Here is a 23186-nt window from a genome sequence, read left to right as displayed (position 1 = left end):
CCTCAGGTGCTACTCACCAGACCTGTTCTCCAGACACTCCACCAGTTTTGTAGCCCTTCTCTGGACCTGTTTCAGCCCCTCAAGCTCTTTCTTGCAGTGAAGGCCTCAAAACTGAACCCAATACTCAAGGTATGGCCTCACCAGTGCTGAGTGCAGAGGGACAACAATAATCTGAGTTTACCTTTGAAACAAATGTAGTATTCTCTTCATAAGCCAGTAGCTCCTTCAGAGTTAATAATGAACTACATCTTCTGTTTCACAATGAAGCTCAAGATGAAAATCAACTTTCCTTTTCAATAACAGTACATTTTCCTAATGTTCCTCATTTCTTTCCATCCAAACCAATCCACTCTAGGACTTTGTCTACTGAATCCAAAGAGGAACCAAATGCTAAATGCATCTGTTCCATTAAGGCAGAGGGTAATATGGTAATAGAAAGATCTTTTGCACTATGAGTGTCAACATAAAAAAAAAAACCAACCCAAAACTTTCTATGTTAAAGTTGTTAATTTACTTTTACTCAATTCTTTAAGCCACTTTCCATTAGGAGGAAAAAAAACCAATTCTACTAAATAACTAAATTGTTGTGATTATTCCATTTTAACATTTATTCTTGCACAGAAAGCCAAATAGCCAGAGATGTGTTTCAGGCAAGTCATGGGATCAGTTGTTCCTATTATTCCACACAAAACACATTCAAGTCCAACTGGGAAAAGGAAGTTTCAAAATGCTTCTGTAGGCACTAAAACCATTCTTAAAACCTCTTCGGTTTTGTGTCTTTAGAAATGGTGATTTTCCTCTTAGGTTTGGTAGCCTCGTCCATCAGTTCCTTCAGCTGCCCAATCTGTTCATCACGGAAGTCATTCAGTTTTTCTTCTGTGAGCTGGATTCCATACACAGTCTTTTCTCTCAAGTGTTCTTTGTCTTCATTAATTTGTTGCTGGATCAGTGCTGCATAGTTCTAACAAAGAAGAAATACAAAGGTTACAAAAATGACAAAGGCAGGATTCAGGTCGACTTTTAATCCCATTTTACCACAACATATTACAGGATCTCAGGATTTTAGGGGTTGGAAGGGACCTCTAGGAAGGCACCTGCCAGAGCAGGACCACAGAATCTAGTGCAGGGCACACAGGAACGCATCCAGACAGGGCTTGAAAGTCTCCAGAGAAGGAGACTCCACAGCCTCTCTGGGAAGCCTCTTCCAGTGCTCTGTGACCCGTGCAGTAAAGAAGTTCTTCCTCATGTTGAGGTGGAACTTCCTGTGCTGCAGTTTACATCCATTGCCCCTTGTCCTATCACAGGGCACAAGTGAGCAGAGGCTGTCCCTTCCTTCCTGACACCCAGCCCTTAGATATTTATAGACAATTATTAGATCCCCTCTCAGTCTTCTCCTCTCCAGACTTAACAGCCCCAGGCCTCTCAGACTTTCCTCACAAGGCAGTGCTCCAGTCCCTTAATCATCCTTGTAGCCTTCCACTGGACTCCTTCAAGTAGATCCCTGTCCCTCTTGAACTGGGCAGCCCAGAAGTGGATGCAATAATATTCTTAAATCTCCTACAACAGTCTGTTAATCAACACTAAACGACCAAAAAAGAAAAATATACACTTGTTGTAAGAATTAAGAGACGAAGCCATTTCTGGGATCTCTGGTCAATTTTCCGTAGCTAAGGTGCATATCATTTACAGAGGCATTCTGTCACATCAATATTACTGCTGAAAACAACCCAAAATTTAATTAGAGCTCAAATATGTGCAGATGTAACTCTTCAAACACATGGTTTCCATCTAGCAAGATATCAATAGGGAACACTTTGGAAACTGATACAGCTGGAAAACTATTATTCCTGCAGAAATGTATTAGAAAAAGCATCATTACACTAATGTCCTCTGCATTTCTGGAAACTGGTAAAGGAATCTGTAATCCAGTCTTGGAATGCTCCAAAGGTAGGAGGAATTCAGCATCTCAGAGACTTCTGTCATTCTGCCAGTCTGGGAAGAAATTAGTAAAATGAAAAGTGAGAGGAGAATAAGAAGGAACTTCAAGGACAGATATCTCCATATCACAGAATCGCAGAAACATTCAGGTTGAAAAAGACCTTTGGGGTCATCAAGTCCAACCAATAACCCTACTCTACAAAGCTCACCCCTAAACCACATCCCCAAGCACCACATCTAAATGACCTTTAAACACATATTGTGTGTTCATTCCCTAGAGGAAGAGGAGAAAAGGATGGCCCCTCTCTTTCCCTACTGTTCTGAACATAAACAGTCTGTCCAGACTCACTTTTTGTCCTGTTGTAACAGAAAGCATTTGGCCCCCAGTTAAACACCAGCATTTATATCCACGGATAGGCAAAAGAGTCAGTGTGCGCCACATCAATACCAGCCTGATCAGCATCATAAAAGCAAAACTTTCTGAAGGGCAGAAATGGAAGTGGCCAACAGGCCACACCAAGTACTGGAGGTATAATTGGAAAATGTCTTTCTCACCACTTTGGAGCAATCTTTAACCATTATTCTTATCCACTAAAACACTCAGTGCTTTTGCAAGAGCAGCAGTTCTGCAGGTTTAATCCAGCTAGTGCTGTGTTCAAAGCCTAACAGCATGTAAACTCTGTGCTCCTCAGCTCTCTTTGCCCACCACCAGCTGCTCTCCAAGAAGCTGTAGCTAGTACATTTGTCAAAATCCTGATGGCATCTCTACTTGCTGAAATCAGTGGACCTACTTAAAGACACATTTAAACACTGAGTTGGAAGGGAGCCTGAACTTTTTGGTTTTCTCAAGAGGAGCTTAAAAACAAGCTAGACAATTAAGACATTAATTTCAAAAGTTGATTTTTTAACTGGAAAAAATATATAGGATTCTCTCTGACTTTAGTAATGTATCCCCCTGAAGGGGGCCTACAAGAAAGCCAGGAAGGGACTTTTACAAGGGCTTGTAGTGATAGGATGAGAGGGAATGGACTGAAGCTTGAGGAGGGCAGATTTAGACTGGAGATTACGAAGAAATTCTTTACAGCGGAGGTAGTGAAACACTGGGACAGGTTACCCAGGGAGGCTGTGGATTCCCCTTCCCTGGAGGTGTTCAAACCCAGGTTGGATGAAGCCTTGAGCAATCTGGTCTAGCGGAAGGTGTCCCTGCCCATGGCAGGGGACTTGGAACTAGATGATTTTTCAAGGTCCCTTCCAACCCAAACCAGGTTAGCAGGATCTAACCAATTCCACTGCAATGCTTAATTCATGCCTAGTTAAAGAAAATAGAGACAAACGAACCAGGGTAAACAAAATGAATTTTTTATTAGTGTAAGGCTCTGAACTGATTCCTTACTTCCTTTCATAATGGAAAGATCAGAAGTGGTAGAACACTGTGATCAAGTTACCTATTTAAAAACAAGAAAAATCACAACTGTTTCATAATCCTTCCCCACACCACCTCTCCCCTTTTTACATTACATACACATTCAAGAACAGTGACAGTGTAATAATCCCACATTAGGAGAAATTTCTATACCATGTGCCCAAGTGCACACGTTTCTTGGACACCTCTAGGGACAATGACTCCACCACCTCCCTGGGCAGCCTGTTCCAAAGCCTGAATACTCTGTCAGGAAAGAAATTTTTCCTCATATCCAACCTAAATCTCCCCTGGAACAATTTCAGGCCATTTCCTCTCATTCTATCACCTGATACTACGAAGAAGAGACCAACATTCACCTGGCTCCAACCTCCTTTAAGGGAGTTGTAGAGAGCAGTGAGATCTTCCCTCAGAGTCTCCTTCTCCAAACTGAACAACCTCAGTTCCCTCAGCTGCTCCACACCAGACCTGTTCTCCAGATATTTCACCAGCGTCACTGTCCTTCTCTGGATCCATTCCAGCACCTCAATGTCTTTCTTGTAGTGAGGGGCCCAAAACTGAACACAGTACTCAAGGTGTGGCCTCACCAGTGCTGAGTGCAGGGGGACAATCATTTCCCTGGTCCTGCTTGCCACTCTAGCAATGATTAACCACCTGGGAGGGGCCAGGTGCAGCCATACGCTATGGAACCTAGAAACAACTGAGTCCATTGAATGATTGGCTACAATTTTACAAACTTGGTTGATCAGAAGATCATCTTTTCCAAAACCATCTAATTAATTACTGCTCAAGAGTCTGCAATTGCTTTATTTTTTAATGTAACCTCAAAGCTTCACATCTCACAAAGCATCAGTGTTAAAGAATCCAGATCTTGGAAGTGGTCCTCCACAAAACCATGACGCCCACTTTCATGGATGCCCTGTATCCAGTCACACATCAACAGACTGAATTTCCTCATTCCTTGAGACCAGGTGTTCTGCTCTGAAGAGTTTCCAACCTGCTCTCATCTGACCATGTTACCCTTGGCTTTTTCCTCACTCATGGTCTAGCTGAACAAATCTTTTGTACGTGCCAGAAAGCCTCAAGAATTGTGGTTTCACATCAATTTGTGATGTGAGCAAGAATTCAAAATTGGACCCTGAAAACCTGCTGGGTTTTGGCTGGCCCCTGACAGAAAATGGAACTTTCAGCTCATTTTACCGAAAGTCAGTGATGCACCAAAGAAAACAATTTCCACTTTCACAAAAGAGCTGGAAAAAGATCAACCACATGGCGTATCTCATTTTCTCTGCCTGTGGCAGCAGCAGAAGAATCAACAAAGTATCCAGCTCTGGAGCCCTCAACACAGGATGGACATGGACCTGATGGAGCAGGTCCAGAGGAGGGTGAGAGACAGGAGACACAAAATGGAAGACAAGCCTGCACCCTCATACAGCCAAGGACAGCAGAGGTGCACAGATGGGTGAGTGTGGCAGATAGCCAAGGACAACTTCTCCACCTCTATGGGCTTTTTAGGTTGGTTGGTTAAGTAGCTCTTACTGCAGTGATTCTCTGCCTGCACCTGCTGCACACTCCCTACTTTTTCTACATGAAAAACAAAAGCCAAACCACTGGCTGAGTGCTAAAAACCTTTGCACCTTGGATATGACAGCCACCAGAAACAATGAGGAGCAGAAGTCCAAGTCAAGGTAACCTCTCCTGACCATTTACCACCAAAAGATGAAGGTGCTGGGTAGAAGGTTGGACTTGATGATCTTAGAGGTCCTTTCCACCCTTAATCATTCTATGAGTCTATGAAAAAATGGCTGATTCAGTATTCAATCCTAGCATGGTAGCCATCCACATGACAGAATGGTCTGGGTTGGAAGGGACCTCCAAAGGTCATCTAGTCCAACCCCTTCTGCAGTAAACATGGGCACCCTCAACTAGATCAGGTTGCCCAGAGCCTTGTCGAGCCTCACCTTGACTGAAGGAATTGATTTAGGGACCATAACTCCAGACAGTGTGTTACTGATAGAAGGAGATGCTTTAACCCTGATGGGTGGCAAACCCTGGGAACAGAGTGCAGCTAGAAAGGAAAACACAGACAGATTGGCTCCCCAGAGACCACTGTGACCTGTGGGGTTACATGGTGACCTGATAACAAGAACAAAGCAAAACTTAGGACAGAATTATGGAATCCCTTTATCTCTTGCTTGACGTTTGCTTAAGCCTTCTGAAAAATACATGCGTTCGTGTGATACTTTCTCTCTGTAGCCAATCATGAATTTACAACTGTAGTTTAGACATACTATTAACCAATTACAAGCTGCCTTCTGATATTATGTTAGCCTATATAAAAGAAAAAGCTTTGTACAATAAATTGACACTTGGCTTGCATCAGGCCTCGTCCCGTCTCTCACATTGCAGCACTTGATTATCTCCAGGCATGGAGGAACCTCAGAGCTACACTCTTCCAGGTACCCTCCTTGAAGGTGGGGATGAGTAACAGTATGAGCTGCAGACTGGACAGGTCCCTGCACTGCCAACAGTAACATGCAACCACAGAGACACCCCAAAACTCTCTGTATCACCAGCACAGAGAGGCAGATGCCTCACCTGAATGCTCTGATGCATTCCTTAGAGATGCTGGTGCTGCCCACAGAACCTGTTGTTGTCTGCAGCATGTAAGCTGAAGCTAGCCATTAGGCTCTCCTGAAATCCTCTGACAGAATTCAAAACTTGAGCCTCCAAGAGATTTCTGCAGAAACACAGAAGGTATTTGCTGTAATCAGTAACCACAGAGGAGGGTTATTTAAATTCACTAACTGAAGCAGATACATCTTTGTCCTCTGCTCTCTGACTCATCAGCATTCACAGAATGCACAAACTGATCAAAAGGGTAAAGGGATGGGTGACATTTGAGGTTTTCAGATACCAGGCATTGCAGAAAGGGTGTCAGCTGTGTTGTTTGCAAAGTTTGAGAAAGGATTAAACACCAAAAACCACACAGCCAAAAGCCCAACTCCCTGGCATGGTTTGCCAGAGACCAAATTGGTTCCTCAAATACCATACAAGACCACGTGTAGAACTCATAGAATGGCTTGAGTTGGAAGGGACCTTAAAGATCATCTAGTTGCAAACCCCTTCCATAAGTGGGGACACCTCTCACTAGACCAGGGTGCTCAAAACCTCATCCAGCCTGGTCTTAAACGCTTCCAAGGAGGAGGCGTCCACAACTTCTCTGGGCAACCTGTTCCAGTGCCCCACCATCCTCACATCTAAGCCAAATCCATCTTCTTCCAGTTTGAAGCCATCACCCTCACCCTGTTACTACATGCCTTTGTCTGAAGTCCCTCTTCAGCTGCTCCAGAGCTACTGTTCAAATACTGCAGGACTGCTGTAAGGTCTCCCTGGAGCCTTCTCTTCTCCAGGCTGAACAAACCCAACTCTCTCAGCCTATCCTCATAGGAGATGCATTCCAGCCTTCTGATGATCTTCACAGCCCTCCTCTGGACCCTCTCCAACAGATCTATGTCCTTCTTGCGTGTTGAGGGATCCAGAGCTGGACACAGTACTCCAGGTGAGATTTCACAAGAGCAGAGCAGAGGGGCAGAATCACCTCCTTTGACCTGCTGGCCACACTGCTTTTGATGCAGCCCAGGACACAGCTGGCTTTTTGGGCTGCCAGTGTGAAAAAAACTCATCTTACTATGGGATACATCTCCTACCCACAATGAAAGACAATCCAAGAGAAAAACAACCCTCCCTTTTCTAACAAATATATCAAATTGTAATTAAGCAGCTCCACAATCAAGTTGTGTGAAGAGCAGCTTGGATGAGCTATTTTGTATTTCAGTCCATTATTTGATGGAAAGATCTGCAGAGGCCATGTGGTGGGTTGAAAACCAAGAGGACACCTTGACACTCATGAGGGGATTGTCTACATCTAAATATTACACGTCATAGGAAGCTAGAGATGTAGGTTGACTTTGTGCTGAGTGTCAGGGAGACAAACTTCTGTCTTAAACATCATCTAATGACTTTATGACTTGACTGGATACACTGCCTTCAGAGATGCAGGGCTCATCACTGCTGAAGCAACTATGTCTCTCTGGCTGTAGGTGACAGGCTTCAGTCAACTTCCTTTCTTATGGAAAAAGGAAGCCTTAGCACTTGTTTTTGTGGGATTTTAATTACAGAAAGGCAACCAAAATACCATTTCTCCTTGAATGAACCCATAATCTCTCCTCTGGAGTTTGCTTTATCTTTGGGTAACTGCTGAAGTGAGGCTCAGCAACATCCTGAAACACAGAGTGGCAAAGAAATTGTAGCCAGGAGAAATTTACCAACATCCTGTTCTCCCAGAAGACGCAGGAAAGATGCTAAAATATTTGCTTATTGATCACATTGCAGGGTAGTGACCAAAACAACACAACGATGCACAAACTCTAACTCTACACAACTGTAGAGGTTTTTTCTGGTGGCTTTATTTGGAGTTTGAGAAGAGAGAAAGAAAAATTGCTCAGCTAAAATGGAACCAGGGAATATAATTATGTCATACTTAGTAATCAGCATGGCGAATTATTATTTGATCAGGAAGGTATAAAATGAGCTACTTTTTTTTTTTTAACACAGTGTACTAACATGGTTAAACTAGAAGAAATTAAATTTATTTAGAGGAATATGGGGGAAAAAAGCTCAAAGACTAACTCAGCTTTCTTTATGGCTTAGATAACATGTTATTTTCATGTCCTTTTTCCATCTAAAACTTGTGAAATCGTAATTTGAGGTGAAAGTGGGACCTTTGTGGCCTGCCCATCAAGGTAAACCTATCTACATGCTATTAATTCCATAATGGAATACAACAGCATCACAGTACCTCAGAGACTCATAGAATGGTTTAGTTTGGAAGGGACCTTGAAGATCATCCAGTTCCAAGCCCCCCTGCCATAGGGCAGGGACCCCTTCCACTGCAGCAGATTGCTTAAGATCTCGTCCAACCTGGCTTTGAACATCTCCAAGGAGGAAACATCCATGATCTCCCTTGGCAACCTGTTCCAGTGCCTCACCACCCTCACAGTCAACAATTTCTTCCTAATCTCCAGTCTTAATCTTCTCTCCTCAAATTCCATTCCCTCTTTTCCTATCACTACAAGCCCCTGTAAAAAGTCCCTTCCTGGCTTTCTTGTAGGCCACTTTCAGGTACTGCAAGGCCACTATAGGGTCTCCCCAGAGCCTTCTTTTCTCCAGGCTGAACAGCCCCAACTCTCATCAGAGTGACTTTACTGTCATTTGTGGAAAAACGAGCTGTAATTAATTAATTCTTTCTGGATGCACAAGACTTACATCAGTACTGTACATTAGGACCAAAATCTAGGTCACTAAAAGCTTTTTGCATCATCTGATAACAACCATAGTCTTTAAGATCCTCTCCACTTATGTTAATAACCTTCATCTCAGCCCTTAAATATAAAAAGCTTGAGCTCATTCTGGGGAAGAAGAAAGGAAAAAACAAATCATAACATACTTGAAGAAAAAACAACATTTAAAAAATAAAATGGCCAAATAAGTTCTGAAAAGAGAGTTCCCAAATGTAGATGCAGCAGAAGAAATGGGGGAGGAGAAAGAGATGGGAGGCAGAACGAAAGAGATGGTCATGCAGATGGCTCCCAATGGCTCAACAAGATCTTGTCATGGTTCTCTTCCCTTGGACAGGTTGTATCATTTAAAGCAAACCTCCAAAAAAAAACCCAACCACAACAAAAGAATAAAGAAAAATACTCTTCTCTGCAGCCCATATCAGTATTTGAGAGTCCTTTTAACTGACACTGGAGGCAAAAATACTTGGGAAGAGAAATATATTTAAAAGCCCATTAGAATTTAATACAGTTAAGAAGTTCCAAAGAAAAGATGGGGAATTGTTCAGTTTGCACCTTCATCTGTAAAAATGATGATGAAATTACACTGGGTCTGATACCAGTCTCATGGCTGTGACTGGACAAATAAGTTACAGACCTAAAAAGTTCAACTTTTCCCAAGAAAATCATTTTGTATTTTCATACAAACCATAATCATTTCTCAGCAATTTGCAAGATGGTTATTTCCTGACTTGTTTTGATACTCTGTGCTCTGCCTGGCAGCATGTGCCTAATAAAAAAGCTGTCCTGTGCACTTTTATCTACCGATGATATTTTGTCTGGCAAATATTATGCTACAACCTCACAGATTAATCAAGGTTTTATCACATGCTGTTAATTTAAAGCAGGGCAAGGGAAACGACTGGAAGTGATAATATCAATTTGTTTTTAGGAACTTGACTTCCTCAATTCATCAGTTACACTGGGATATTTCTACTGAAACATCAAACTAGGAAATCTTGGCAAAAGTGCTTCACTGCAGATAATTCCCAGACAAATACCAACACTTAAGTACAGGAATTTTACCTAAAAAATCCAAACCCTAAAGACTGTTTTTAGGAACATACACAACTCTAATTAAAGCACATCACTTACAAACTACCATATTAATCCTTTAAATAGAGGAAAAACATCTTCAAATTGCAGTTATTTCTTTCAGAAGTATTACTTCCAGATTTTGATGGAAGGCAATAATTTCTCATCTACAGATTTGCCAAAGGAAAATAAAGCCAGTTTCCAAGACAACCACATTAGTTTCCCAACTGCTAGATACTAAGAAGATGCAAAAGATTACATATCCCAGATGATGACACTTGAAAGACTTTCCATGCAGGTTCGTCTACCAAATGTATGCCAAATCAAGTTTTTCAAGTCTATACATATGTCCAAAAAGAACCCTGGGATTCTTGTCTTTCCATTAAATTCCCATATGCTCAATAGAGCCAAAAACCTTAAAGAAATACAGTAATGAAGAAAAACTTAAATACAAAAATGCAAACACAGAATCAGAGTGGTTTAGGTCAGAAGGGATTTCATAAGGTAATCTAGTCCAAGCCTCCTGCAGCAAGCAACTAGATCAGGTTGCTCAGAACCTTGTCAAGCCTGACTTTGACTGTCTCCAGGGATGGGCCCTCAAAACTACCTCCCTAGGCAACCTGTTGCAGTGTTCCACTGCCCTCGTGGTGCAGAAATTGTTCCTAACATCCAATCTAAATCTGATCTGCTCTAATTTCAAACCATTGCCCCCTGCCCTGTCATTCCAGGCCTTGGCAAACAGTTCCCTCTCCAGCCCCCTTCAGGTACTGGAAGGCCACTATTAGGTCTCCCTGGAGCCTTCTCATCTCCAGGCTGAACCCCAGCTCCCTCAGCCTGTCATCATAGGACAATAGCAGGCATCTTGCACTGATTTCCCTGACACCACAAATAATGTTTCTGCTGAGGGTACACTGAATTTTTTTGCTTCAGTGGACCTGTAGAACAGAAATGTGCTTGCGTAAATTAGGTTAAAAGTCACAGGCAACATTTAACAAGCAGATCGAAGGTCATTAGTGTAAAAGTCAGATCTATCGCTTCGGACAAACAGATAGAAACTTGCCCAGTTTTAAGTGAACACATTCATAAAGATCACCTAGTTCCAACCCCCCTGCCATGGGCAGACACATTCCACTAGCCCAGGTTGCTCAAGGCTTCGTCCAACCTGACTTTGAACACCTCCAGGGAGAGAGCATCCACGACCTCTCTTGGCAACTTGTCCCAGTGTCTCTCTACCCTCACTGTCAAGAATTACTTCTTGATCTCCAGTCTAAATCTGCCCTCCTCAAGCTTCAATTCATTCCCTCTCATCCTGTCACCACAAGCCCTTGTAAAAAGTCCCTTCCTGGCTTTCTTGTAGGCCTCCTTTAGGTACTGCAAGGCTGTTCATAGGTTTCCCCATTGCCTCTTCTTCTCCAGGATGAACAGCCCCAAACTCTCCCAGCCTGTCCCCACAGGGGAGGTTCTCTTGCCTTCTGATCATCTTCATGGCCTCCTCTGGATCCACTCCAGCAGCTCCATGTCCCTCTTATTCTGGGGACACCAGAACTGGATGCAGTACTCCAGGTGGAGTGTCACAAGAGCAGAGTAGAGGGGGAGAATCACCTCCCTCATCCTGCAGGTCACACTGCTTTTGATGCATCCCAGGACACAGCTGGCCGCCTGGGCTGCACATTGTGCATTGCCTGTTCCAGTATGATATATTGGATGCTAACCTAGCACAGCAAATTTAAGCAACAGAAAATACTGAGTCAAAGGCTGATTTTCTTGGCCAGTTTTACCATGGTGCCTCTAGTAACAAGGGAGAGACAGAAACCCTACCTGGGTGCATGTGAAGGCATTTCAAATAGACAAGGAGTCACTGAAGTTTATCAACCTGCTTCTTCAACATGGCACAAACAACATTTTGAGGTGTGCTTTTCACAGAAAGCCACCCAGGAAACTGACCATCAATGAAAGAAAGACCATGTACAGGTGGACCAGTGTGACTTCAATAATAAATACTGCCCCTGGGAAACACAGATGAGTTCTTATACAAGGGTGCTACATGGTGTGACATTCACAGAATCATAGAATAGTTTGGGTTGGAAGGGACCTTAAAGATTGTCCAGGTCCAACCCCTTGCCATGGGCAGGGACAAATCCTACCAGACCAGCTTGCCTTTGAACATTTCCAGGGTTGCAGCCTCCACAACTTTTCTGGGCAACTTCTTCCAGTGCCTCACCACCATTGTGGTGAAGATTTTCTTTCTAATGTCTAATCTCAATCAAACTTCTTCCAGTTTGAAGCCATCACCCCTCATCCTATCACTACATATCTTTGTAAAAAGTCTCTCTCCAGCTCTCCTGCAGTCAATCTACTCAGGCTGGTACTCTTCAAAGTTCTATTCTATAGAAATAACTCAATTTATATGACCACAATCATTTGGTTACAGTGTCTTCTATCTTGCCTTGAAAGAGTAGCAAGAGGGCATCTCTCTGCTAATAAATGTCTACTAATATCATTGACATTTTCCTTAAGACAATTAACAACATACTGGTTTATGTTCATAAACTCACCCTGAGGACAGAAGGCTTATTTCTACAATTAACATCTACTTCATGGTACTTCATAAAAGGCAAAGAAGATTAACTCATTAGTCTCTGTAGTAGACTCAGTGCAAATCATTAAAGTTCTTGTTGCTGCAGCAGCAGAACCCAAGGGGCAATGGATGTAAACTACAGCACAGGCAGTACCACCTCAACATGAGGAAGAACTTCTTTACTGTAAGGGTCACAGAGCACTGGGAACAGGCTGCCCAGAGAAGTTGTGAAGTCTCCTTCTCTGGAGACTTTCAAGACCCATCTGGATGCATTCCTGTGTGACCTGCACTAGATTCTATGGTCCTGCTCTGGCAGGGGGGTTAGACTCGAAGATCTCCAACCCCCTGCCAACCCCGAACATCCTGTGATTCTGTGACAGTCAAATTTTACACCAGACACACATTTTGTAAAGACATAAACATTACCTCTATCAAATCAATCATACAAAATGTTTTAAAAGCCTTCTTATTTTCTAAGCACTAGAACAAATCTGAATATTTTCTTCCTCTTTAGTTTTATTACTCTCAAAATCACAATAGCAACTTCTTTATTCTGTTTTAGTTTCCTAAAAGATTGTGATATATCATATGGTAGAAAATACCATAGACAGAAAACCCTGCAGACAAAAACAGTCGGAGAAATTAAAAGTTCCCATTCTAAATACAATTCCAAAACTCTGCTGATTTTTTAAAGCAGTTTCTTAATGTCACAAAAATCTAAAGCTTAGAAATCTATGGATCTTGCCAAGGGTTTTTACCTTGCAGATTTTTATACAGTAACTGAACTACTTCAGAAGTAGCCATAGAAGTTAGCTGTAGAAAACAAATGTCATCAGTATAGAATCATAGAATGGTCTGGGTTGGAAGGGACCTCCAAGGGTCATCCAATCCAACCCCTCTGCAGTAAGCAGGAACATCCTCAACTAGATCAGGTTGCCCAGAGCCCTCTTGAGCCTCCCTCTGAATATCTCCAGGGATGGGGCCCCAACCACCTCCCTGGGCAGCTTGTACATTCAACAGCTGCTACAGAGGAGCCATCCATCTCTAGCGACTACACCAGAGCCCCCAAATCTGAAACACACCCCTCCCGCCCCCCAAATTCCATAATCACCTGCAAGTCACTATCTATTTATCCCTTTATCCAAGGACTCTGACATTTAAAAGGATTTTTTATAGCATCTGTCACAATACAGCAAGTATGGGCTGGGTTGTCACAGAAGATTGGGGAGGATTAAGTACAAAAGGAAAAAGGAAAATTGACTGATTCACAGTTTCAAAATTCAATAGAGTACTGTAGAGACAGCTAATTTGAGAGCACTTCTGAGAAACTCCATTAAATATTCTGTACTCTTCATAGGGAGATCAAATACATATCAAATTCAAGCCTGAACACGTTCTCCTCTGATCTCTATACAACAAATACTTCCAAATGGACTCACCTAAATCTTGTTCTACTCCTTCTTTTCTGTTTGCTTTTTGTTTGTTTGGTTTGGTTCTATTTTGTGTTTTGTTTTTTTTTTGGGTTGGGTTGTTTTTTTGGGGAGGGGGATGGGGTTATGGGTTTTTTGGGGGGTAGTGGTTTTGCTATTGCAGGAGGTTTTGCAGCTTGCTTTCAATTACCAAATGACAGGGAAATCAGGGTAAGGGAGTAATAAGGGGATGGAAATCAAGTCAGTCAAATACATTGTACATACATTGTTTGGAAATCAGCACTCAGTTAATAAAACCTTAAACTTTTACAGCAAAAATCCTGACTGCCTCCTTATTCCTAAAAATTCTCACCCACCTAGAACCTCTCCCTTTTCTTCTGTGCAACCACAAGCTGTCCAATTCCAAGTAAAATACATGCTGAGCTGAAACAGACATTAATTTACCTCACTAATCTAAAAGAAAGCATCTTATATGAGAATAGGAAAGCACCAGAGCCAGGAAAATATCAAAGCAACCTGACAGAAACCCAGATGTGCCACGTTAAGATTGGTCATTCTGGCTTAGCTCTGTGCCCTGGCTGCCAGCCCACAGGTGCTTTGACAGCCGAGTACAACGGTGTTTAGCTACAGTGGAAGCACCCTCCTGGAGAGGAGATAGCAAGAATGGAAATTGTAGCACCTTAGTTTTTAGTTCTAGTTGAGTATCAAACCCCCCTGAGATATACCACCTCTGCTCTGAGTTAAGTGGTACCACTTAATGATGTTGGAATGGTGCATCCACTTGGATGCTCTCTCCACACTAATACAAAGATGCTTTTACCATTAGTCCAAATGTCAGACTGCTGCACTGTCTACACTGTGCTAAGCAACAAGTCCTTGTTCTACTGTATGTGATGAGGGAAAAGAAGGGTTTTCAAACTGACTATGTAATCAGTTATCACAGAATCATTTGGGTTGGTAGGGATGCTTGAAATATCTTTAAGATGCTATCTTCCCTCAAAAATGCTGCCTACAAGCAATCTAATCACAAATGAAAACAAGAAAACAAACAAAAAAGTCCCATTTCTTGGGGGAAAAAAAGAGAAAATCTTTGGGAAGAAACTTGGCTAACTTGCCAGTGGTAGATGCAACACTGTACCAAAAGCTTCAGTCAGCAAATGGGATATGCTAAATAGTACAAGGAGTCATGAGAACTTCGTCTCACACAACAGAACTGAACAGCTGAAGGTGACCACCAAGAAAAAAAAAAAAAGACAAAGACAAACAAAAACAAATTCAAAGTGCTCATTCACACTGCAATTAAATTCATTACACACTGCTGCATGCTTTCTGCTGGACTACAAAAAGAAGTTCAAGTGGAGCACTCTTAGGTATCAATCTGGCTAATGGATCTGAAAATTGCAGTGCCATGAAAAGCTGGAATTAAGGCTTTTGGGTACCATGGAACTGATTTGCAAAGGAAATTCATCTGCTTAATTTATTTCCAGCAATACTTGATGCTGTGCCTTGGAAGTGTGTATTTGTGCAAGTGAGTGCACAAACAACCCATTAAAAACAACACAAGAACACCAATAATGTTGTAAACAGCACAATACTAGTTTCCAAGCCTTGTTAATTGCCATCATAGCCACAGAAGCACAGAATGGTAGGGGTTGGAAGGGACCTCTGAAAATCATCAGTCCAACCCCCCTGACAGAGCAGGATCACCTAAAGCACATCAGGGCCCAAAGTGGGCCTTGAATGTCTCCAGAGATGGAGACTCCACCACCTCTCTGGGCAGTCTCCTTCAGTGCTCTGCCACTCTCAAAGTAAAGTTCTGCTCATGTTTAGGTGGAACTTCCTATGTTCAAGTTTATGCCCATTACCTCTTGTCCTGTCACTGGGGACCACCGAGAAGAGTCTCCAGTATGACTTTTAGGCAATCTTGATTCAGACAAACTTCCTCCATCCAAACTCTTTCCATAATGAAGCTTCTTGAGTGCTAGAAGGTTTCTGGGTCATCCTCTATTCAACTAAAATACTGCTCTACACAAAACTTTAAGGAATAAAGGAATATTTACGTACTGCTATTTTTCCACCCCTGGGATTTAATGCATCATCTGGAAACAAAACTTTAACCAGCTCCATCGTTAAAGATAAATATTTAATTGTTTATAGCATAAGTTATGCTTATCAAGGAAAAAAACACAGTCCCAGGCAAACTGCCATCCATGTTTCTAAAAACAAAGGTCTATCATAACTATCTGGTCAATTTTAGGAGACCATTCTGCCGCTGAGGAGTGGCACCTGCTGGCAGGCAGGCACTCTTGCAAAAAACAGATCCATCACTCAAATTTAAAAGGAAAGGCAAGGAAGGAAAGCAAGCAAGAAAGAAAGGCAAGAAAGGAAAGAGGGGAAGAAAGAAAGGAAGGCAGGAAGGGAAGGCAGGAAGGAAGGGAGGGAGGGAAGGAAGGCGGGAAGGAAGGCAGGAAGGAAGGAAGGCAGGAAGGAAGGAAGGAAGGAAGGAAGGCAGGAAGGAAGGAAGGCAGGAAGGAAGGAAGGCAGGAAGGAAGGCAGGAAGGCAGGAAGGAAGGAAGGAAGGAAGGCAGGAAGGAAGGAAGGAAGGAAGGAAGGAAGGAAGGAAGGAAGGAAGGAAGGAAGGAAGGAAGGAAGGAAGGAAGGAAGGAAGGAAGGAAGGAAGGAAGGAAGGAAGGAAGGAAGGGAAGGAAAGGAAGGAAGGAAGGGGAAGGAAGGAAGGAAGGGAAAGGAAGGAAGGTAAGAAACGAAGTTCACTTATTCACAAAGTAAGTCTTTCACTTGCTTCTTGGCTGGTGATTTTTGTCTTAACAACATAACTCCTTTCATTTACAGTGATGGCACTGAATTGCCCATGAACCAGCACAACGCTTCTAGCGCTGCCTCTGAAATTTTCTTTTCTCTCTTCTATTAGCAGCAGAAAAAACCCCACAGCTATACAAGACCTCATATCTCTAAACCACTAAGGACATAATATGCGTTTGTTATTTAATTAAAATTCTTCACATCATGGATCTCTTAAATAAATTCTTCCAATGACTCAGTGTAATGGATGTTAAAAAGCTCGCTGGCGTGCTTCGCTGCAATCAACCGAGTTTAAAAATTCAAGAGGCCCAGAAACCAGCTGAACATCGTGATTTGCTGTACACCTTAAAATTAATTCTAAGCATTACATCAGATTTAAACTACTGTAAATGAAGTACACAAAGAGAACAAGTCATTTCAGCATGAACCAGAATATCGGTCACAACAACCCCCTGCAGCACTACAGGCTCGGGGCAGAGTGGCTGGAAAGCTTTGGAGGGGGTTGGACTTGATCTTTAGAGGTTCCTTCAAACCCCTGATACTCTGTAATTCTGTGATTCCCTGCTGGGCTATCAAAGGGTAGCTGTGCTAAACAGTGAAAACTACCTGGATAGCTGCTGCGTTTTGTTACTGGGGTGGTGAACTACCCCCATGCAAATCAAAACCAGCAAGCACACTATGAAAATAATACAGCTGAACCATGTGGACACCACAGTCAAGTTCTTGAATTAAAAAAAACTTCTCAAAATGTGCAGCAGTATGTTAATAAATCTCAGTACGTACTTTAATAAATCATAGAATCACAGAATTGTTTTGGTTGAAAAAGACCTCTAAGATCATAGTGTCCAACCCCCAACCTAAGCCCACCATGGCCATGAATGACTGAACAAGAATTGAAACTGTGAAAACTCTAGTTTCTATTAGAACATCCAGTATCCTACTTGCTTCTAGTAGGGAAATGAGCCTTCTCAGTTTAAGCACTTGCTGCCATCATGTGTACACTTCAAAAGCTGCAATCTTAGGAAGGATGCTTTTCATTTATAGAGTCAAAAATCAGCTACCAGACTACAAGTGTGGGCATAACAGACTTTGGTTAGGCAGAAAAATAGAGGAGAGAAGGAGGAGAGAAGGGGAGGAGAGAAGAGAGGAGAGAAGAGAGAAGGAGAGGAGGAGAGAGGAGAGGAGAGAAGAGAAGGAGAATCATACAATCATAGCATTGTTTTGGTTAGAAAAGACCTCTAAAATCACAGAGTCCAACCACTGATCTAAGACTACCATGCCCTCTAAACCATGTCCCAAAGTGCCTTGTCCACACATCTCTTGAATACCTCTAGGGGTGGTGAGTCTACCATCTCCCTGGGCAGCCTGTTCCAATGCCTGAACACTCTGTCAGGAAAGAATTTTTTCCTCATATCCAACCTAAACTTTCCCTGGCACAATTTCAGGCCATTTCCTCTCATTCTATCACCTGATACTAGGGAGAGGAGACGAACACCCACCTCACTGCAACCTCCCTTCAAGGAGTTGTAGAGAACAATGAGGTCTCCCCTCAGCCTCCTCTTCTCCAGACTAAACAATTCCAGTTCCCTCAGCTGCTCCTCACCAGACCTGTTCTCCAGACCCTTCACCAGCTTCACTGCCTTTCTCTGGGCCCACTTCAGCACCTCAATGTCTTTCTTGTAGTGAGGGGCCCAAAACTGAAGCCAATACTCAAGGTGGGGCCATACCAGTGTCGAGTACAAGGGAACAATCACACTCTTCCTGATCCAGGCCAGGATGCTGGTGGCCTTCTTGGCCACCTGGGCACATCCTGGCTCATACTCAGCCAGCTGTCAACCAACACCCCCAAGTCTTTCTCTACTAGGCAGCTTTCCATCCACTCTGCTCCAAGCCTGGAGCATTCATGGGGTTGTTATGATCCAGCTGCAGGACCCAACACTTGGCCTTATGAACCTCAGACAATTAGGTCCATTGATTGACCCTGTCCAGGACCCTCTGTAGAGCCTTCTTACTTTCAAGCAGATCAGCACACCTGCACAACTTGCTGTCACCTGCAAACTTACTGAGGATGCCCTCAGTTCCCTCATCTGGATCACTGGCAAAGATATTAAAGAGAACTGGCACCAAAACTGAGCCCTGGAGAGCACCACTTGTAACTGGCTGCCAACTGGCTTTAACTTCATTCACCATCAGTGTGTCCTAATGACAACTCTACACTCAGATGTGATACACATGTGGGGCTGTGGGGCTTTAAATGTCATCCAATTTATTTAATGCTACTTGAGTGGACACCTCCCATTATGCTGAAAGAAGAAAAAAAAAAAAAACCTAAACAGAATTCTGGAACAATTCTTCAGATTCCATTTTAACATGTAGAAAATATCCATTTTAAGTCACAGGAAAAAAAGATCAATTTTGTGTGTACACAGGCTAGAAAAGCACATCTATTAGAGAATGTGCAATTACAGCACTCAGAATATTATTGCAGTAATTACAAAATATGGTACTTGACAGCACTTGTGGAAAGTTGGCAGTGTTTGTAGTGCTGATAGTGGAAATGCAGTGACAACACAGTAAAAAAAACTTCCCATGCTTACAAAACACTACCAGCTGACAATATTCGCACAAGTACCAAACAAATGCTAGAGGGAAGGTGTTGAGAAAACACAGACAGGCAGAAATCCTCAGGAATCTGCAATTCCAAGTCATGTTCAGTTTGCTGGATTGACCCACAGCGTTGTCTTAAAATACAACAGAGGTCAAAGGATTTGTGGATTAGTTCATAGAATGGGTTGGGTTGGAAGGGACCTTAAAGACCATCTAGTTCCAGCCCCCATGCCATGGGCAGGGACACCTCCTACTACAGCAGCTTGCTCAAGGCCCTGTCCAGCCTGGCTTTCAACACTTCCAGGGAGGGGGCATCCACAACTTCTCTGGGCAACATGTTCCAGTGCCTCACCACCCTCACACACTGTCTAATATAGATCTATGCTTTTTTCAGTTTGAAGCCATTCCCCCTCATCCTGTCACTACAAGCCCTTGTAAAAAGTCCCTCCCCAGCTTTCTTGTAGTCCCCTTTAGGTACTGGAAGGCTGCTCTAAGGTCTCCCTGGAGCCTTCCCTTCTCCAGGCTAAACAACCCCAACTCTCTCAGCCTGCCTTCACAGCAGAGATGCTCCAGCCCTCTGATCACCTTCGTGGCCTCCTTGTGTTGAGGGCTCCAGAGCTGAACACAGTATTCCAGGTGGGGTCTCACAAGAGTGGAGCAGAGCTGGGGAATCACCTCCTCCAACCTGCTGGCCAGTGCTTTTCCTGCAGGCCAGGATTTGGTTCATTTTCTAATTACTTGCCTATTATCTTCATCTGAAAACCTATGCTGGTATAGTTCTACAAAATCTCCTGTAAAATACTTCAGGTTCTCTAAAATCTCCTGCAAAAGATTTAAAAAATGAAAAATTTACAGTGCTTGAACATCGAGATGAGGATAAAGCAACCAGAATCCTCACCTTCCCCTCTTTCCCTTTTAAGTGGAAACAAGAAATCTAACAAGACTCAAGCCTGCACATGTACAATTTTTAAGACACCAGTTTCCTTTCTGTACGCTGTCCTGAGTATACTTGGAAATGGATGTCAAGGAACACTGAAAAAAGAGAATCAGGCTAATTTGCAGCAAAGATAAAACTCAGAGATCTGACTGCACGCTGCCGAAATAAAAGGTTCCTGATCACTACAGCTCTGACTTCAGAAAAACTGGAAGCCCTAAGAGCGATCTGCTATTATGTATAGAATTTATACATGATAAAGGCTTTCCAGCACACACACAAGCACTACAGGGTATGTTATCCAGCACAGTTATGCATATGCTCTGTCTCATATGGCTTGGACAGAATTTGATACTACCACTAGATGGAAACCTGAATTACCTTTTAAACTGACAATCCTGTAAAAATACCTCCACTGCTGCTTCTATTTCTGCTGTCTCTGAGCACTCCTACTTTGGTATTTAGAGATCTAATCACACACCGGCTGTCACGAACCCTGGGCAGCCTGTTCCAATGCCTGACCACTCCTTCAGTGAAGACAGTTTCCCTTATACCCAACCTAAACCTCCCCTGGAAATATTTCAGGCCATTTCCTTTCATCCTATAACCTGATACTAGGGAGAAGAGACTGACCCCTATCTCACTCCAGCCTCCTTTCAGGGAGCTGTAGAGAGCAGTGAGGTCTCCCCTCAGCCTCCTTTTCTCCAGACCAAACAATCCCAGTTCCCTCAGCATCTCCTTGACATATTAAAATGTCCCTTCTAGTGTAGGCCGTGCACAATGTACAAGCCAGTGGGTATCCACCAGGTTATCCCAAGTCTCTCCACACAAGAAATCTCCCAGACCACTTGGATTCCCATGGAAGAGCAGCAGACACTGCTTCTAAATCCTAAATTTGAACACCTGAAGGGAGCCTACAAGAAGGCTGGAAAGGAAATGTTTACAAAGGCCTGGAGTAATAGGACATGGGACAATGGCTTGAAATTAGAGAAGACAAGATTTAGGTTGGACATTAGGAACAAGTTCTTTACCATGGGGATAGTGAACACTGCAACAGGTTACCCAGGGAGACAGTTGAGGCCCCATTCTTGGAGATATCCAAGGTGAGGCTCAGCAAGGCTCTGGGAAACCCGATCTAATGGAGGGTATCCCTTCTCACTGCTCTGTAGCTGGGCCAGATGACCTCTGCAGGTCCCTTCCAACCCAAACCATTCTATGATTTCTATGATGGAAGTATTACCATAACACGAAAAGGATGCTATCACTGTGATACTCTGCTACAGGGATCCATGTGGTCAACCTTTATTTTTTTGGTCAAAGGGACAATTGCACAGGAAACTCAACCAGTCATGGCAAACTAAGGCAAAATTGCCATCTTACACAGGTAGACTTCAAATCTTAGAGGAAAGGAGGCCACCAGGAAGGCCAGGTCAGAGCATCAGGCTGATTTCCTGTGGCTAGTCATACCCAAATCCCACAAGTTCTTCTATTCAGTTGATCAGCCACAAATCCAAAACTCTCAGAAAAGTGAGACATTCTGTACTGCCTTTTGAGAAAGAGCAAAGAAAAGAGAGGAAATTGTCTCCAATTTGGTTCTTAGAAATTAATACCCAGTGAACACCCTAAGTGGGAGCTAATAATGTTAAGTCTCAGTAGGAATTTACTTCTAACAAGAAGTTTTTCATCCAGATAGCCATAAAATCACTGAAAGCAAATTCCACTGTATCCGGTAATGTTAAAATGAAATACTGCTCTTAAATCCTATTTCACCACTTTTATTAAAGTCGTTCAGTGGCAAAAACCTTCAAGCCATATTTCACTCTCTCAAAAATGTATTTCTTTGTCAGACAAAGAAAAGATCACTAATACAATGTCCTTCTCTGAAACTGAATGCAGAATACAAGAGATTAGCAGCAAGTTTAGGCTTATGCAACCCATATATTTGCTGGGAGACAGTACAAAGGGCAACCCACACCTCCCATTTCCATCCCAGTCTGACTGGGCCACAGCTTTCTCTTCCACTAACCCACCTTTCCTTGGCTGTTTGCACTTCAAATTCTCTTTTTAACATCTTGATGTATTTTTGAGTGTGAGAAGCTTAAAAATAAAAAGGAGGAAGAGGGAAGAAGAAGGAAGAATGAAGAAGAGGGAAGAAGAGGCAAGGAGAGGCAAGGCAAGAAGAGGCAAGAGGCAAGAAGAGGCAAGAGGCAAGTCAAAGGCTAAAGCCCAAAGAATTAAGAAGTAAAAATTTCTGTGTTTCCACTCCTAAGCAGAATAAGATGCATCAGGACAACTATGTCCTGGGAAACAGCATGAGATCATCTCACAATCACCTCAGCAAACTCAATACTGCAAGTGACACAAGCAACTGAAGACAAATTTGATGAATGACAATCGTTTGCATCATACCAAACACCACATTGATTCAAAAACTGAGCCTTATGTGACCAGGTACCCCAGACAGTGATACAGTTTCACCTTAATTTTACCTACTTTTTTTAATCAGGAATGGGGGGCGGGGATAAATAAATAAACATATAAATCACTTTTCTGAGCATACAAAACTAGGTCCCAGATCCCTAATCAGTCTCAGTTCATTTGGAAGCTTATAAAAAAGGTTTCAGGGTCAGAAGTGGCCAAAGCATTTCAAAGGCAATTTATTCAATCTGTTAGATGTGAGTAAATGTCATTCAATTCTGCAGAAGGATTCTGTTCACCTCGAGACATCTAAGGGGTCATGATTTTTTAACAAAAATTAAATGAAGAATTAACTTAAATGATGTAAAACAAGTGTTTACTTAGTTGAATGTTCTACATTATCTCATTTGTAACCTGGAGCAAAGTAATTAATCTTACCTATTCTTAAGTGAATATTCTCATCACCTACCACAAGATTTAGAACCACAGAATCATTTTGGCTGGAAAAGACTTTTAAGATCATCTAGTCAAATCATTCTCTAACTCAAGCAAGTCTGGGGCTAAACCATGACCCTCACCACCACATCTCTGCATCTTTGAAACACCT

At 42.7% G+C, this 23186-nt stretch overlaps 1 protein-coding gene across 1 annotated transcript in view; it reads right to left on the bottom strand.

Annotated features, from left to right (window-relative positions):
* Nucleotides 1-580: 580 nt before the first annotated feature.
* SDHAF3 (succinate dehydrogenase complex assembly factor 3) overlaps nucleotides 581-23186 on the bottom strand; it is a 35689-nt gene continuing 13083 nt past the window's right edge. Inside the window, exon 3 of the mRNA XM_054385080.1 lies at nucleotides 581-961. Coding sequence (XP_054241055.1) covers nucleotides 755-961 — 207 coding nt within the window. The 3' untranslated portion in view covers nucleotides 581-754. The remainder of the gene's footprint in view (nucleotides 962-23186) is intronic.

The sequence above is a fragment of the Indicator indicator genome, chromosome 11 (assembly GCF_027791375.1).
Source record: "Indicator indicator isolate 239-I01 chromosome 11, UM_Iind_1.1, whole genome shotgun sequence".
Classification (NCBI taxonomy): domain Eukaryota; kingdom Metazoa; phylum Chordata; class Aves; order Piciformes; family Indicatoridae; genus Indicator; species Indicator indicator.
This window is presented reverse-complemented; position numbering and strand designations above follow the sequence as displayed.